We start from the raw sequence: 18,812 nt of genomic DNA, 5'->3' as shown, positions 1-18,812 counted from the left end.
TGTCAACACAGCCTTAGAGGACATTTTAAAAAGTGAGTGAGACTTCCTCTTCAAAGACCTTCCTCCTCTGTGGTCCCCCAATCACAGTCACCTTCAGCTGCCTTCATCTTGCTTGTCCTTGGTAGAAAACTAGAACAGTCTTTCTGCTGTGAAGTAAACAGAGAGGTCAGAAATACATAAATGGGAGGAAATAACTTCCATAACAACAATAACAAAGTCAAGGATTCTCATAGTTAGTCGAAACTGGTTTGGCTCAGTGAACAGAGCGTCGGCCTGTGGACTGAAGGGTCCCAGGTTCGATTCTAGTCAAGGGCATGTACCTTGGTTGCAGGTACATCCCTAGTAGGGGGTGTGCAGGAGGTGTTTCTCTCTCATCGATGTTTCTAACTCTCTCTCCCCTCCCTTCCTCTCTGTAAAAAATCAATAAAATCTATTGAAGAAGAAGAAGAAGAAGAAGAAGAAGAAGAAGAAGAAGAAGAAGAAGAAGAAGAAGAAGGAGGAGGAGAAGAGAAAACATCAATGATGACAGAGAATAATTGAATAATTTTTTTGGCTGCCTCCTGAACACCCCCCACCCCTCCCTCACTGGGGATTGAGCCTGCAATTGGGCATGAAAATCCAACTGTGACCTTCTGGTTCAGAGGTTGACACTCAACCACTGAGCCATGCTGGCCAAGCTATACTAAATATTTTTTATATACACAGCAGATCTTGTGACAGGAGCTGGACCAATAATAAATTCCATTGAAATGCTACTAAGAGGTCACCTGTATTTCATTCATCTACTCCAGGACTTGAACTTAGAAAGAGTTAGCAAAAGTAGTTACGGGCACAGCGCTGGAGTCAGGTGCCTGCTTTCTTCCACCACTGATTACTGTGCAACCTGGGGCCAGCCATGTAACCTCTCTGATTTACAAGATGGTGGGGAGGATGAATGCGTTAACCCAGGGGTCGCCAACTGGTGGTCTGTGGACCACCGGTGGTTTGTGAGGTCTGAAAGGTTGGTGACTGCTGGTTTAAGGAAACCTTTGGACCTTTGGAGCAGTGGTCGCCAGCAATAAACAGCCTACACCTCTTGGCCTAGCCCAATGGTCGGCAAACTCATTAGTCAACAGAGCCAAATATCAATAGTACAAAGATTGAAATTTCTTTGGAGAGTGAAATTTTTAAAACTTAAACTATATAGATAGGTACATTGTTATTAACTTAATTAGGGGACTCCTAAGCTGGCCTTTGCTAAAAACTCAAGGGGCCAAAGAGCTGCATGTAGCTCGAGAGCCGCAGTTTGCCGACCACTGGACTAACCTACATGGAAGAGCTTCTGCAAAGGAAGAATTCTGGCTTATTATTAAAAGTAGAATGACTTTGGTTATTGAAAGGGGGGAGAGAGGGGAATGGCAGATGTATCAAAATGATAATGTATCAGTTACATAATTTTACTCACAGACCTGGCTTTGTTGACTGTGGTATTTTTTACTTCTACCCTGTTCCGGAACTTCAATCTGCTAAAGAGATTAGGAAAATGTCGGTCAGTGCAGCCCGGAGAAGCAAGCACACAAATAACCTATTTAACTGGCACATTCCCCTCCCACAATAATCCTCTTAAAGGCCCCAAAGGCTGCCAGGCTCACCCTGCTTATCTGCAAATTCCCCCTTTTGTTTGCTAGTGTCTAAGGGTTACAGCAATTGAGTTGCCAAAAGTAAAGGGAAGCTTCATGTTTCACATGGGTAGTTGCCTACGGACATTGTGGTTTAACACAGATTCCAAATGGTCTTCACCCAAAATAAAATGAACTTCTAATCCTGAAATAATTCACAGTGCTCCAATCCATAAGCTGAATCAAGGCCAGAAGGGGCTCTAATCAATTCAAAGGCGCCATCAGTCAAGGAAGGAATCAAACTGAAGTTCAAGACACTGGCATCTACCTCATGCTCATAAGGTAAACGCAACGGTACAGCCAGGGTCCGAGCAGAATACAGGTGGCGCCCTCTTGGGGTGACTGAGGAGTTTTCAAAAGGAGCTATATTTAGTGGAGGCGTGGGAAGGAGTAAAGTGCATCCATGAAGGGATGTTGGAGTCCCCGGGGACTAGGGTGTGGGGGTGATTCCTCCCCCCTCTAGGCCTGAAGGGACAACGAGAGCAGGGGGTACGGGAAAGGGAGTAGCAGGGAGAAGAGGCCCCCACAGGAGCGTGACCCTTGTCCATGGCTGTGCCGAGTGGCAGAGACCCAAATCCCCCAATCTCACTTTTCTCCCACCCTCCACGCTCCCTGGGTTTCCCCAGTGGTGAGCATGATCCAAGGTCGGAGATCAGAGGGCAAGGTCACAGTACACAAAGGTCAGTCTCCAGGGCATGGAGAGGCTGGAAGAGAGTGAACAATGAACCCGGAAGGGTAAAGAGACCGTCTGGCATAGCCAGTGTACTTGGCCTAGCCAGGGTTTGCGAGGAAGAGTTGTTAGGCTCCTAGGAAAAGAGGAGAATTGCATGTCTCAGCTCGTCCCTCTGTAACTGGAAATGTCTCTTTGCTAATTGCCTTTCTCCTCCAACAAACTCCCTGGTGCTAAAGCCCCAGTTTCTAACCACCGCACGGCAAGCTCAGGCATTCAGGAAGGATGGAGTGAGGGGTGATTTAATTAAGTTGTCTGTGATTGCTTATTATTCGTGAGCGTATAGAGTGGGACATTTCCAATTAAGTGGGATAAATAACATTGACACCACAAAAGAACATAATTTGTTAACTATGGTTAACTTAAGTTTGTTATACAATATATTGTTTTGAAATATGCACAGGACTTAGATTAGTATTGCTAATAGAAAGCTCATATAGTTGAGGCCTATTTCAGCAATTTTAAAAAAGTCAGTTATTAAGTTTCAGTAATGAGAAATTAATGCCCTGACATTGTATGTGTTTCACTATTATGATTATTGTTCTTATACAACATTACATCATCGCTTGTAAATAATCTTGTGCAGAGAACTACACAGAGTTGGGGTGAAACTCAGAATTTTTTTCTCTCCTAGTCTCATTCCCCTCCCCCTCCCTAGGTAAAATAAATAAATAAAATAGAGCCCACTACAGATGTTAAGCGATTTCTGACATAATCTATTTCCTTGTTTCAATAGGCTTTAACTATCTTACATCCTAGAAGGAAGACAGTTGGGAGGAAAGCGAATTCTTTTTCATAAGGCAGTATTCCTGCCCTTTCTCCTTCATCCACAGAGTAGTTTCTATTAACCATCTGGCCACTTCCTCCCGCATCATTCTTCCCCCTGGTTCTCTAACACTTTGTCCTCTGTATGTTCAGCCCCTTCTCATGTCCACCGCAACATGTCTGAACTTCTGTTTTCTGAACTGGACGAGCAATGCAAAGGCCAGCAATGCTGAGACATCAGACAGCACTGCCCCTGGTCCGCTCCCTCCTCACCACCTGCCGGGAACATACTTCAAAGCACCCAGCTCCCGGCAGCCTTTTACACGGTCTGATCTTACCCAAGATGAAAGAGAAGTGGAGAGAAAAACAGGATAGATGTGAGGGTAGTTTGGGAGGGGCTGAGAAGTATGAGGCAAGCAGGAAGCAGAAGGCCATCTTCTTCTCTGCCATTTCTCAGAAAACCATTTTAGAGAGTCAGAGGCACTTTAAAGTGAACAAACTAATAAAGCAATCTAAGTATGGATTATTTACAAAAAAGTGAACAAACTATTGCAATAATAAAGGTTATTTACAAATAATGGATTATTTACAAAAGTACGGATTATTTACAAATATAAAATGTTTTTTGGGATGTTTTTAAAAGTTGATTTTAGAGAGAGAAAAGGAGATAGAGAGGAGCATCCATGTGAGAGAAACATCCATCAGCTGCCTGTCACCTGACCACAACTGGGGATTTAACCCGTAGCCCAGGTATGTGTCTGACCAGGAATCGAACCAGCTATCTTCCGTGGGTGTACAGGATGAGGCTCCAAACAACGGAGCCACATTAGCCAGGGCAATGTTTTTTATTTCCTATTTTTTTAAATATATTTTTTATTGATTTCAGAGAGGGAGAGGGAGATAGAAACATCAATGATGAGAGAGAATCATTGATTGGCTGCCTCCTGCACACCCCACACTGGGGATCAAGCTCGCACCCAGGCATGTGTCCTAGTCAGGAATTGAACTGGGACCTCCTGGTTTATAGGTTGATGCTCAACCAACCACAGAGCAATGCCAGCCGGGCTCATTTTTTAATTCAGAAAATTATTCATCAGTGTATTCCTGATACCGCTCATGTATTCAGATTATGGTTCAATATACAAAATTGAGAAACTCCTTAGGAACACATCTACTGCAAAAAATACATGTTTCCTTTTCTCGGTGTCTTTCATACATTTTATAAAGTTTTTAAAAAATATATTTCATTGATTTTTTTTTTTTACAAAGAGGAAGGGAGAGGGATAGAGAGAAACAGCGATGAGAGAGAAACATCAATCAGCTTCCTCTTGCATACCTCCTATTGGGGATATACCAGCAACCAAGGTACATGCCCTTGACTGAAATCGAACCTGGACTTTTCAGTCCACAGGCCTACGCTCTATCCCCTGAGCAAAACCGGTTAGGGCACCATACATTTTATATTTGCTGGTAGCTTACTCCATTTTCCATTCTGTCCTCCTTTCTTAGTAATGTGGGATTCAGAAGGAATATATCTGCTGAGAAGGACTCCTTGCAATTAATTTGGCTCACATTCATAATCAGAGTCTGGGAGTCATTGCTTATATAATAGAAGCTAGCACACACACTGCACATTAGGGAAAAGCCACAGACTGAGCCGCCCAGTCTCCTCCTGCAGTCTGAGCCTATGCTTATAAAGGAGTTCCTGGAATCATATTTTGACCAATTGGAGCTGTGCAGCCATATCCTCATTTGGATCTTTAACAACCGACCAGAGAGGCTCCATAATAACCAATCTGTGTGTACAGTCCTGGCCAATGAGAACAGTGTTATTTGGGCCAATCACACTGTGCAAATTTAGATCCCTCATTTGCATAAAAGCGAACCAACTGGACCAGGACTGGCTTTCCCTTTGCTTTGGTGGGGAGCACTTTCAGTTTCCACCAGAACCTGCATTTCCTTAGCTTACAAACTGTTCATCTACATAAAGTCTCTCTTCTTCTTGCACCCCAGGCTGGGAATTCCTGTTGGCATTCCATTGGCAACAGTGACCTTTCGTTGATAGTAATAACACCTGAATTTATTCTGAGTCTACGGCCATACCACCCTGAATGTGCCTGGTCTCGTCTGAATTTATTCTGAGAAACAACAACATACCCTACAAAATGCCCAAATAACCCAGCTCCCTTGCACGTAGGTGTGGGCCGGTGGTGTGTTAACTCTGGGCCAATGAGCTATAAGCAGAATTTTGTGGGGAGCTTCTAAGGTGAAGTCTTAAAGAGAAAGATGGGTTCTGCTTCTCATTTTCCTCAGACTTGTTGCCTAGAATGTGGAGGTAATGACTGGTGCTCAAGCAGCCGCCTTGGGCATGAGGTGAAAGCCACTGAAGACGGCAGAGCAGAAAGGTATCTGGTGAAATCATGGCGCCACCATATCAGCCTGGACTGCCTACCTCTGAGCCTCTTTTGGATGAGAGAGAAACAAACTTTTCTTTTGCTAATGACACTTGTTTGGTGTGGTGTTTTTTGTTTTTTTTTTGTGTGTGTGTGTGTGTGTGTGTGTGTGTGATATGTAGCCAAATCTATCCCTAATATACTCTATTCTCAAATAAAATAATCCTTGTAATTCTGTTCTAGCTAAAAGTAGCAAATATTAACAAAATTTCTTTAGGCATTAGTGTAATTGCATTTTTTATTCCTTCTGGTTTGCAGTTAATATTGCCTTTAAGAGTTTAACATGACTTTTATATTATTGACTATTTCCATTTTTTCTTTAGCGCATTTGTTGGACTTCAAATTTTAATGATCTCTTCATAAATGTTTCAAATCTACCTTGGAAAGCACCGCCTAAAGCTAGCTAAGCCAATTAACTTTAAGTTGGCACTAAATTTCTTCTTTTCTCCATTCTTCTTACTGGGATAAAACAGTATCATTTAATATGCATCCAGGGACCATCTGCCTTATTTACGGTTTGGTTATAGTTTCCTCATTTTATCTGTCCTTTCCCAGATTCATCATGATTATCAAACTCTTGGAATCACCCTGCCCAGGTGGCTCAGTTGGTTAGAGCGTCCCAAGCATGTCAAACTTGCCTGGCTGGCCCGCCAGTAGGCCGTATGCCTGGTTTACTTACCACCAAAAAGGTTTTGGTTCCATTCCCCTTGAGGACACATACTTGGGTTTCCTGTTTGATTCCTCGTTGGGGCGAGTATGGGTGGCAATCCGATTGATGTTTCTTTCTCACATCAATGTCTATCTCTCTTCCTTTCCCCTCCCTCTCTCTCTCTCCAATCAATAAAAACATATCCTGGGGTGAGGATTTTTTAAAACTCTTGGAATCTGTTCTGCCTTGCAAAATAGAGACATCTGTATCCTCGTCTATATGAACCTTCTTTAGGTGATATGCATCAATTTAAACTTCATGTGGAAGCGAATTTCAGTTATACATTTATTGTTTTTTATTTATTTATTATTTATTTATGTATTCGTTCATCCGTTCATTCATTTATTTGGTATAGCAAAGGTGGAGATTTATCGGAGAACAAGTACAGACTCCCACGTGAAGAGAGGGAAAGGGTCCCTGTTTTTTATTCATTTTTTATTGCTGACAATATTGCAGACAATATGCCCCTCACTTCCCCACCACCGCCCCAGCTTGCCCCCCTCCAGCATGTCCCCACTCCAGCCCAGCAGTCATACATTTATATGGCTCCTTTAAGCCACAGCATGACTTGTTCTCATCAATTGTACTTTGAGAGCAGGCCCAGAGTCAGTTGAAGTTCAAACAGCTAGTCTGAATTTTCCCCACCAGGGTCCCGTTCTTCCCAGGGATTTGCAGCTGTAATTCCAGATTGAAATGTGGACTACCCCTACAACATCCTCTTGAAAACCCAATTTTCACGAGGAAGAGTCTTAACCTGTCTTTTTAAGAACAAAAATAAGAAATAAATTTTTTTAAAAAGTCTGTGGAAATAAAACTTGAGTATTTGGATAAAGCAATATAAATACTAGCTAATATGCTGATTTTGCCATCAGTCATAGGGATAAACTGTACCTTTCCACTTGTGTGCAGCTCTAAGGAATGTAGTTAGTGTGGTTGCTTTTCTTGAAAACTTTTAAATAGATGACTACCTTCTCCTATTATTGAGCAAACTCTTCAGCTAGTCATTGTACAAGTATTTCCTTGGCATCAAGTAGCTTACATTTTATTCAGCTACACTTGAGGGCACTTGTCCCTTTTAATGGGACCACTTCAGCTAATTACTTTTCTCTTTCTTCTTCTCCTTTTTTACATACATAATAATTGGAGCCTAAAGGGCTCAATTTTATTACTCTTTGAAAAAAGAGCATCCTTGATTCTTTTACTCCTTCGCTTTTATTCCTTTGCTCTAGTACATTTTGAATTGTTTAAACACCAATAGGCAAGTCCATTTTATTTTCCCTGGGAAAGCATTTTCAATTCCAAAAGAGAAATAAAGGTAAAATGAAACTATTTTCTTAGGGGGAAAAAATCTCCAATCAAGAAAGAGCAAGATTAAATGGAAGGTGTCACTCACCCTCTTATAAAGGACTACATTGAAATGAAAACATGAGAAAACATTTCCAAATGCCCTCGGTTGTATTTTTAAAGGCCTGGGTAATATCCTGCAAAATATTTTTTGTTTTGTTTAAAATGTCAACCGGGCATTGGTATTTGTGAACCCTTAAAAAAAAAAAAATCAAACTATGCTGTCTTATTAGGGGTATCTTTATCTCATAATGTGACAAAGCAAGGAGAAAAGGAACTCTACCTCAGTAAGCCTTTTGACAGCCGGCCACACCAGCCCTTGCAATGAGATATCCGGCCTTTAATACACTTGCAAAACCAAGTTCAGTGTCACATTGAGAAATACGATGGGCTCGAGAGCTTGTTTACTCGATGTCTTCCCCCAACGGCTGCAGGCATTTGAACTTGGCTGCAGGCATTTGAACGTGGCACAGTGGACGGGTCGGGAGGCTGGGGTTCTTTCTAGGGACACAACTGTAGAGCTCATTTAGGATCACTGCTGCTGTGTGATAGACCTCTCAAGGCCCTGACGTTATCATGGAGCTTTTATGGGGAAGGCAGAAATGCAAGGGTTCAGCGTAGAACAGGGCTGGGGACTGTCCGGCCTGCTTAAGAGCCATCAAATCATTTGGTCTGGCCCTACCAAGGCATTAGTGGTGAGTTCATCAAATGTTTGACCAAATATAGCAGGCTCATTTTTAAGCGGATAATATTGATGTGATAAATATCCAAATGGCCCTTGGCTGAAAAAAAAAGGTTCCCACCCCTGGTGTAGAGGGTTCTCAGCAACTGAAGAATGATTCTTGTTGGGAAAATGGCTTGAATGCTGAAGAAAGCGCCAACCAGAAGGCAGAGGCGCTCACTGCTAACGCCCTCTCTCCAGGCCCAGGGAGTTGAGCAGCCTTGTTTAGAGTCAGCAGATGGTTGGAACTTAAAGTGAAAAATGTACCCAGATCAGAGCACTTACCATTTCGGGATTCTCCACAGCTAGCTTTACCATCTTTTCTGAGATCATTTTTTTCAAGCAGCTACTCAGCAGAAAAGCCTAAGAAATCCAGAGAGAAAGGAGTCTCTCAGTGAATGAGATCTTTCTCCGCTTTCTTCCTTCCTCACACCACTGGGCAGGTTTTGAGCTCTGCCCTTCAAACATGCGAATTTATATTTCTTCCTTAACTTCCATGAATTTGCATAAGATGTAATGAACATGTAACAAAACATTTTCTCAATATGTGGATATGTTTAGAGTACATATTTTAAAAGACAGGCGAAAAATGTCCAGGATCTCATTACTAATCATTACTAATCATTTTCTCTCTTAAAACTTACCTCTCACATTCCATCTCCCGCCCCCCCCCCCCTTATTACTTTGTAAGCATCTCCTGTTTTTACAATCAACAAATAGTAAAAACTACTTTTTATTGTAACCGAATGAGCTGAAGTGGGGTGATAGTTAACTGTATGCATAGTAGGAGGCATAAATAGTAGCCTGTCTCTTTGAAAGAATACCTTAACACCTTATGGCTTTTACTGAACTGAAAAAAAAAAAAAAATTAGTTGTTTTTCTTCACTTTTTTATTTTTCTGGTATCCTTCATTATTCACTTTCAACACGGACAGCTGTCCCCAATATCACCTGGGGCTTTGCTGATGGCTTATCGTGTTTAGTCTAAGACACACGTTGCATAGCGTGTTGCGCAAGAGCCATGGTTTCCTGGTTACAGGATCGATCCTCACCCCCATTTGCCGAATGCAAGATTCCCAGTGATTTTCCCACTTGCTCCATTCCCACTGATCTTCTTTCTCTCTTGTCCTGCTCTCCGTTCTCTGCTTGCTCTCTTTTCTTTCGGCCCCACCCAGGTCTGAGGCAGGTGAAGCCCCAAGCGTGAGGTTCTAGGACCTTAGTGTAAGCTTGTGCTCAAGGATGGTCCCTTTACTTGGGGTGTGTGTGTAGGGGGGCGGGGGGAGGATGATAGAAAGGAGGAAAGAGGAAGAAAACTCTGGTTAGGGTAGCAGCCCCCGTAGAAACCTCTGGGAGGATAGTTCACAGAAATACTTAGAAGGAGAGTGGGCTACTTAGAGGGAACCACCCAAAGTCTTGCAGGACTGTGGAGCATGATGGGAGCTCATTTGATTTTAAAGGGAGAGAACTGTGGGAAGAGGGAAGAAGGGCACTGACACTCATAAGAAAACCACTCCTGGTTTGGTGAGGACTAACCCTGTGTATATGTGCACATAGGTAACCTACACAAAATCAGGGTATGGAATGGCTCAACAATACCCCCTCCCACCCTCCAGCTGATGCAGCCGGGAAGGATGCTTAACGGAGTCCCACAGGCCCGGACTGATTCCATGTTACTATACAATGTGCATCGATATGCATGTTAGGACTCTGCTATCCACCAGGTAAGGTTTATTACCTATCAAGGGGCTGAGCTTTTGTTGAAGGACCTAAAGGAGGTTTGAACCGAAACCCTTGCTTGTAGTTGGTTACAGGTGAGGCCCACGAGCCACATTTCTGCCTTCTGCAAAAGCAGTCCCTCAGCACACATCCATACACCCACACTCCAAAGGAAATAAAACCTCGCTAGGAGTCCTTTAAATGGTTATTGCCCCTCTCTGAGGTGGCTTAAGCTCATTTGCCACAGCCTAGATTAAAAGGCCATAAAGATATTTAACGATTGCACTTAGCATTCTAGGCGAGGAAGGGTGGTTTCCCTACCCAAATCTCTCTGTCCCTCCAAGTGACTGCAAACCTTGCCTCGGCAAACACCCTGTCTTTCCCCTCAGAGTGTTTCGTATTTTTGAGTAGTTCCAACAGAGGCCAAAGGAACCTCAAAACCTAAAATATTGGTCCTTTGAGAAAAAGCTCACTGACCCCTGCTTTAAGCCACTGTAAGTCAGGGGCGAGGCACATCCAGTCTGCAGACAGACTGGCCCTGCCAAGGCGTTGGAGGTGAGTTAATTAGATGTGTAACCAAATATAGCAGGCTAGTTTTTAAGTGGATCCTTTTGTATGGCCCATGAATAACATTATAAATAGCCCAATGGCCCTTGGCAGGAAAAAAGTTCTCCACCCCTGCATGGCAACTCAATTCATTTCGAATGGATACAAAGGCTGTGGTGACTAGCAAAAGAAAACAAAATTAAAAATAAAAAAAAAATAAAAGAGTACCACAGCCCTAAGAGAAAGGGCACAGCATACTCTGATAATTAGCCAGGCTTAGGGTGATGTGTTGCGTCCACTCCAGCATGCAAGAGGGCATCTCAGAACACATTTCACGCGCCTCCCTGAGAACTCACCTGTTTGGTGTAAAGGACAAACCACTGCCAGCGACTGTCCTCGCTGTACTGGAATCGGAGCTCCAGGTTCTGGTTGAGGGTTCGCTGGGGCCCATCCATATCCAGCAGAGTCCCCTACGGAGGAAAAGACATTATTTGATACTAGAGGCCCGGTGCATGAAATTTGTGCACTCGGCATGGGGGTTCCCCTCAGCCTAGACTGCACCCTCTCACAGTCTGGGAGCCCTCAGGGGACGTCTGACTGATGGCTTAGGCCTGCTCCCTTAGCGCTGCTGCGGAGGCAGGAGAGGCTCCCACCACTGCTGCTGTGCGAGCCAGCCATGAGCCCCGCTTCTGGCTGAGTGGTGCTCCCCCTGTGGGAGCACACTGACCACCAGGGGGCAGCTCCTGCATTGAGCATCTGCCCCCTGATGGTCAGTGCGTGTCATAGCGACAGGTTGTTCTGCTATTTGGTCGATTTTGCATATTACCCTTTAATTACATAGGATTTGATAGAAATTGAAGTGGCACAGGCTGCAAGGCATGCGAGGGTGAGAGAATAGGCTTAGAGAGGAAGGTGAGAGCAGGTCCTGAAAGCCCGGTACAGCCTCATTTATTATTATTCTCCCTGGATTTTGCTCTACAGCATCCATCCTTCTTTCTCCTAGTGATGGAGTCTCCCATATTCCCTTGGGAAAGCCATCTCTCCTCCACTGTGACTATGTGGATAGGATCCCCAAGGAATGCTGCCTCCCTGAAGGGTGTCACATGACCCAAACTCAGTCCACTTGAACAAACACTCCTTGTGCCCCTCATTTAGTTCCACAACAGAGAGACCCAAGGAGGAGGTCCTGATGAGGAATCCCTAGAAACCCTGAGCTCCTGTGGCTCCTGACTCTCCTAAGCCTCTGTTTCCACCTTTCCTTTAAGTCAGCGGGTTCCCCATATCCCTCCAATAAACCCCTTTTCCCCTAGAGCCACGGTGTTGTTTTCTGTTGCTTGCCACCCAACAACCCTAAATGTTACAGGTTTTATAAGCCAAACTAAGGAGTCTGGACTTGATCTTCAGGGCAATAGGCACTTACTAAAAAGATTTTAAAAGCTACATAATAATACAATTATATTTCTATTTTAGAAATATTGGTCTGACAGCATCCATGTAAAAACTGAACTTGGAAACAGCTGTTTTCTGACACTGAATGGCAGGTAATATAGAACTGTTCATGTTGAGTGAGGGAGAATAATAACAAGTGAGGTGAGCTCTACAATGACCCCGCTCACTCCCTGGGGGACTTTCCAGGACACGGTACAAGGAGGGGAACCCCAATAGAGCCCAGAGGTCATGCTGAGTTGAGGAGGAGAGAGAAACACGTGAAAAAGTCCAGGTTAGCATTTGTGGAGCAGACGACCAAACACGAGGGCTTTTATACAGAGAAAAAGCTCCAGAGAGCTCGTGTCAAATCCTTGGCTGAATAATGAGAATGTGCATGTGTGGGGTGTACAGATGTTCATGCACATCTGTGCATGTGAGGCTGGGGAGAGAGCCACTGAAAAGCTGTAGGTTGAACAAATCCAGGAACTCACAAATTTGGGGCTGGACGTGGGTTTGCGTTTCTGTCAACCACAGCAGAGAGACCATCATGAACAAAACATTGGGAGAGTCCGAAGAATGCCGGCTAATGAGTGATAGCTAATGAGTAAAGGATTAAATTAGCTCTCAAGACTGCTCTTGACCTGCCTAAAGAGAGCTTAAAAGCAAGCCTATCATGAATTAATTTAAAAGCCAATCCAAAGGAACTTAATTGCATGCCAGCACAAAGTCTAATTACTCTTTAAAGGAATACCACAAAATCCAGCATTCAACAATGCAAATTCACAGTGTTCAGCACACCAAAAAAAAAATTACGTGGCTTGCAAAATAGGAGAAAGTGTGCCCTGCAAACAGGAGAAAAATAAATCAGTAGAAACAGACTTAGAAATTACAGAAATAATGGGATTAGTAGACAACAATATTAAAACAGTTACTTTGAATATATTTCATACACTCAAGCATTTAGAGAGAAACATAGAATGACAAGAAAAAAATGGAGATGTGAAAAGGGACCTATATGGAACTTTTAGCGATGAAAAATACAATAATAGAAATAAAAGATCAATAACCTTAAAACCATAGCCACAGAAGCTACTGAAAATGAAGCACAGAAAGAACAAAGACTGAACTAAAACCATAGTGAGATACCACTGTACATACATTAGGCTGCTGATGATTTTAAAAACTAGACAATAGCCGAAACCGGTTTGGCTCAGTGGATAGAGCATCAGCCTGCATACTGAAAGGTCCCAGGTTCGATTCCAGTCAAGGGCATGTACGTTGGTTGCTGGCACATCCCCAATGGGGGGGGGTGCAGGAGGCAGCTGATAGATGTTTCTCTCTCATCTATTTTCTGACTCTCTATCCCTCTCTGTAAAAAATCAATGATATATATATATATATATATATATATATATATATATGTATGTAAAAAAGGAGTACAAAAAAGAACTACAGAGAAAGTATTTGTAAACCACATATATCCAACAAAGGAATAATAGCTAGAATTTATTAAGTCCTCTCAAAATTCAACAGTAAAACAATTCTATATAATAAAGGCCTAACATGCTAAGTGTCAGGTCATCTGGTTGGTTGTTCAACCAATCAAAGTGTAATATGCGATTGATATGCTAAGACCACTCAACCAATTGCTATCCTGTGCACTGACCACCAGGGGGCAGACACTCTGACTCTTCGACTGGTAGGTTAGTTTGCTGCTGGGGTCCTGCTGATCAGGACTGAGCAAGATGGGCTGGACACACCCTGGAGCCCTCCCAAGGTCCCTCCCCAGCTGGCCAACCTCCTGCATCCCTCCCTGGCCCTGATCATGTACTGGTGGGGTCCTTCGGCCTGGCCTGAACCCTCTTGCAATACAGGACCCCTCGGGGGGATGTCAGAGAGCAGGTTTTGGCCTGAACCTGCAGGCCAGGCCGAGGGACCCCACTGGCACACAGATTCATGCACCTCTAGTCCAATTAGAAAAATGTGGAAAAGATATGAAAAGAAGATAACACAGATGGCAAATAACCTCATGAAGAGATTTGCAACATCACTAGCCTTGAGGGAAATGCAAATTGAAACCACAATGGAATACCATTACACACTTATCAGAATAATTAAAATAAGCAACAGTGACAGTGCCAAATGTGGTTGAGGATGCAGATAAACTACATTACTTACACATTGCTGGTGGGAATATAAATTGGTACAACCAGCCATTCTTGAAAACAATTTGGCACTTTCTTAAAGAAACTAAACTTGCAACTTCCATATGACGCAGCAATTGCACTCCTGGGCATTTATGTGAGAGAAATAAAGACTTGTGATCAGACAATAACCTGTCACAGGAATACTTATAGGAGCTTTATCATAGCAGCTAAAACCTTTCATTGGGTGAATGGCTAACCAAATTTTAGCCATTTCATACCATGGACTACTACTCCGCAATAAAAAGAAACAAACTACCGATATAACCCAACAACCTGGGTGAATTTCCAAAGAATTATGCCGAGTAAAGAAAATCCAATCCCAAAAGGCTACACACTGCAGGATCCCATTCATCTAACATTCTTAGCTTTATATACATTTTTTACCCTCTAAGAATAGTCAATGTCTATTATTCACAGGAGTCGTGTTCTATAAAGTCGCTGAATCGTACATAGCCCCAGAGGAAAGATAGGTTTAGGATCCTGAGAACCTTGGATCCCATTTTCATCAACTGATCAAATACATAGCCTCTTTTTTTTAAAAAAATATATTTTATTGATTTTTTTTTTTTTTTTTTTTTTTTACAGAGAGGAAGAGAGAGGGATATAGTCAGAAACATTGATGAGAGAGAATCATCGATCAGTTGCCTCTTGGCCCCCTCCTCCCACCAGGGATGTGCCCACAACCAAGGTACATGCCCTTGACGGAATCGAACCCGGGACCCTTCAGTCCTCAGGCCGACGCTCTATCCACTGAGCCAAACCGGTTTCGGCTACATAGCCTCTTTTTATGTGCAATTTTTTAAAAAAGTTTATTGATGCATAATATGCAAATGCTGCACATATTTTTATATATATTTTTTATTATTGATCTTTTACAGAGAGGAAGAGAGAGGAATAGAGAGTTAGAAACATGGATGAGAGAGAAACATCAATCAGCTGCCTTCTGCACACCTCCTACTGGGGATGTGCCCGCAACCAAGGTACATGCCCTTGACCGGAATCGAGCCTGGGACCTTTCAGTCCACAGACTGACACTCTATCCACTGAGCCAAACCTGTTTCGGCCGCTGCACATATTTAATGTATACACTTGGATGAGTTTGGACACATGCGTACATCCATGAAACCACCCCCACCATCAAGGTAATAAATACATCCATCACCTCCAAAAGTTTCATGCCATGTTCTTGAAATGACACGCTACAGAAATGGCAAACAGATTAGTGGTTGCCAGGGGTTAAGGAAGATATAACTATAAAAGACCACTCGAGGTACTGATTCAAATGGCAGACCTGTCTCCATGTCAACGGTGTCATCCAGAAACATATAGGATTTGGCCCTAGCTGGTTTGGCTCAGTGGGTAGCATGCTGGCCTGGGGCCTGAGGGGTCCTGGGTTCAATTCCCGTTAAAGGCACACACCAGGACGCATGCGGGAGACAACCCATCAATGTGTCTCTCTCACATCAATGTTTCTCTGTCTCTGTCTTCCTCCCTCCCTTCCATTCTCTCTCTAAATATCAATGGAAAATGTCCTTGGGTGAGGATTAACAAAATATATATATATATGTGTGTGTGTGTGTGTGTGTGTGTGTGTATGTGTGTGTGTATATATGTATGTGTGTGTATATATATATATATATATATATACATATATGTATCAATAGGGTCTTCAGTCATGAGTGGACACGTTAAGTCATGGGTGAGGCAGTGCCAGATACTCACCAGGAAGGTTACCTGCCAGCACTTCACTCTGCTCAGCTGGAAGACGACCTGCTGGGTCCGGCTGTCGGGCAGGGTGACGCAGCAGCTGATCTCGTTGTTGCCGACGGAGAGCACAGCCCCGCAGCCCGGCTCCGGGTAGTCACAGGTGCACGGGTCCAGCTGCACGTAGCCATAGTGCCGCACCTCCCGGGCCAGCTCCAGAAACTGCTCCAGAGGGAGGTGTGGGGAGGGAGGAGGAAGGACAGGCCATGTGAAACAGAAGCAAACCTCATGTGAGAAGCAGCTGCCGCCCTGGTAGGCCACGTGCCACCGAGGGGCGGGAGGGTGCCTTTTCCTTCTGCACCATGGGGAGGAAGGCAATGCCCCGTGTGCTTGCCAACAGCGAGGCCGGGGAAGGTCATGGGTGCGTCCTGCCAGGGCAGGGACTGCTCCTGCCCCATCCACCATGGGCCCCTGCTCCCGTCACAGTGCTCAGAACAGTCAGAATGAAAATGTTCGATGGCTGAATGGTGACTAAGGAAGAGCGACTCAACTGAGAAGATACAATTCCACATCAGCAAAATAAGCAAAAAAGTGTACATTTAAAATGTCATATTTTCAGTTCTCCGGGAAAGGGGGAGTGGTGGATGCAGGAAGAGAGTGAACATAAACTGTGCACCTATGGATGAGGACAATGGGGGGTGGGGAGGGGGTGGAGGGTGGAGTGGGAACCTGGTGGAGGGGGGAAGAAATGAGGAACCTTTGTAATAAAATGAACAATAAAGATTGATTTAAAAAAATAAAAATAAAATAATGATAATAATAAAAAAAAATGGCAAAAAAAATAAATTAAAATAAAATGTCATATTTTTAGGGCGGGCTAGAAGGGGTCGAGGGTCGGGGGAGGATATATGTAATACTTTCAGCAATAAAGATTTAGCCCCACTGGTGAGGCTCAGCAGTTGAGCATCAATCCAGGCAGCAAGAAGTCACTGGTTTGATTCCCAGTCAGGCCACATGCCTGGGTTTCGGGCTCACTCCCCAATACATGGCGTGCAGGAGGCAGCAAATCCCTGTTTCTCTTTCATCAATGTTTCTATCTCTCTGGCCCTTTCCCTCCCTCTCTCTAAAATAGATAAAAATGTTTATTTTTTTTAAAATGTTGAGGGTCTGTATTAATTAACTTGATAAAGGACTCACCGTATGTTATTTGTATTTTTCAAAATCTTTAAACTAAAAGCATTTATTAATTTTATAACCATAAAAACCAATAAAAGTGTTCTCTTGCCCTAACCAGTTTGGCTCAATAGATAGAGCATCTGCCTGCGGACTGAAGGGTCCCAGGTTGGATTTTGGTCAAGGGCATGTATTTGATTGCAGGCACATCCCCAGTAGGGGGCGAGCAGGAGGCAGTTGATCAATGTTCCTCTCTCATTGATGTTTCTAACTCTCTATCCCTCTCCCTTCCTTTCTGTAAAAAAATCAATAAAATATATTTTAGAAATAAAAATGAAATGAAAGTGTTCTCGTTGTATACGACTGTGTTCAGTGCTTGGTGGATCTACAATATAAATTATAGAAACAGCCCCACTCCACTAGGTTTCTTTACGTCCCTCCCAGGGGGGGTCCTTTGGTGCCACATTTGACCCACCTCTGCTTGCTTGTCTTCCACCTGGAGAGCCTCTAGTTTCTGCCTCTGGGCCGGAGTGGGTTTGGCCCATCGTCTCTGGATGTCCTGGATGGCCTTAACACAACATAAGTCACAAAATTAGCAAACTTAGAAGAAATGAATTCATCTGATAAGAACATACTCATGGATGAAAGGTTAGAAAAACAGACCCAAACTATACCCCTTATGTTTTAAGAGTTACTTTTTAAATTAGTAGAAAGAGGTGGTTCAGTGGTTTGGGGAGAACTGGCCAAATTTGGAAAAGAAAGTAAAGTTAGCTTTTTCCCCACACCACCCTGCAAATAATCCAGGTACGTTATAAAGATCTAAGTGTAAACGGGGGCGGGAGGGAGGGGGAAATAAAGGTGACTATTTTCTATCTGATCTTGAGGTAGGAGATAGCTTTTTAAGATACAAAGACAAAATGTCATAATAAAGAAATATATCACACGTGAAAATACAAAACTTCTGCCTATAAAAACCACATAAAACAAAACCAACAAGAAAATGTCAAACCAGGGAAAATGAATGTATCGATACCATATGAGGCAAAGAATTAATATGATTTAGAGAGAGTTATAGAACAATGCAAACAAACCTCCTTAGTAGGAAAATGGACAGAGAATATGGATCAGCAATTGACAGAACGGAATGACAAATGACAAATATATATTTAACCTCACTAAAAATAAAATAATTTTTTTTGCCTCTCAATTTGGCAAAGACCAAACTATATGTAATATTCAGGGTTGACAAGGGTTAGGGGAAACAGTTAAAGAAAAGCTACAGGATGTACCAGCTAAGAATCACACAGCATAAGAGTCGCCTGCAGTAAGTATTGTTAAATTCCCTTTCTATACCTTGAGTTTTTAGCAAAGGCCAGCGTAGGAGGACCCTAATTAAGTTAATAACAATGTACCTATCTATACAGTTTAAGTTTAAAAAATTTGGCTTTCGAAAGAAATTTCAATCTTTTGTTGTACTGTTGATATTTGGCTCTGCTGACTAATGAGTTTGCCAACCACTGGTCTAGAATAATGAGTGTCAGTTGCAAATTCGGACTGTGATGGTGGAAATGGATTCTGTTTCCCCTATAAAGTCTCTCACCACCATCCCCCTCCCCTGTGATAAAATACACATAACACTTTTCACATGAACCACTTGCA

General features: G+C 43.1%; 1 protein-coding gene across 6 annotated transcripts in view; it reads right to left on the bottom strand.

The window, feature by feature from the left end:
* Positions 1-18,812, bottom strand: part of SNX31 (sorting nexin 31) — a 37,170-nt gene continuing 18,358 nt past the window's right edge. Inside the window, exons 9-14 of one of the 6 annotated variants that reach the window (XM_045581358.1) lie at positions 17,629-17,721; positions 15,999-16,202; positions 10,998-11,111; positions 8,666-8,743; positions 1,449-1,502; positions 1-143 (exon numbers count right to left, since the gene is read on the bottom strand). In XM_045581358.1, coding sequence (XP_045437314.1) covers positions 51-143; positions 1,449-1,502; positions 8,666-8,743; positions 10,998-11,111; positions 15,999-16,202; positions 17,629-17,721 — 636 coding nt within the window. In that variant the 3' untranslated portion in view covers positions 1-50. Of the gene's footprint in view, positions 147-1,444; positions 1,506-8,665; positions 8,744-10,997; positions 11,112-15,998; positions 16,203-17,628; positions 17,722-18,812 lie in introns of all 6 variants that reach the window. The other 5 variants (XM_045581356.1, XM_045581361.1, XM_045581357.1 and 2 more) reach the window with 5 other exon arrangements.

Source organism: Pipistrellus kuhlii, unplaced genomic scaffold (genome assembly GCF_014108245.1).
Source record: "Pipistrellus kuhlii isolate mPipKuh1 unplaced genomic scaffold, mPipKuh1.p scaffold_m20_p_14, whole genome shotgun sequence".
Taxonomy (NCBI): Eukaryota; Metazoa; Chordata; class Mammalia; order Chiroptera; family Vespertilionidae; genus Pipistrellus; species Pipistrellus kuhlii.
This window is presented reverse-complemented; position numbering and strand designations above follow the sequence as displayed.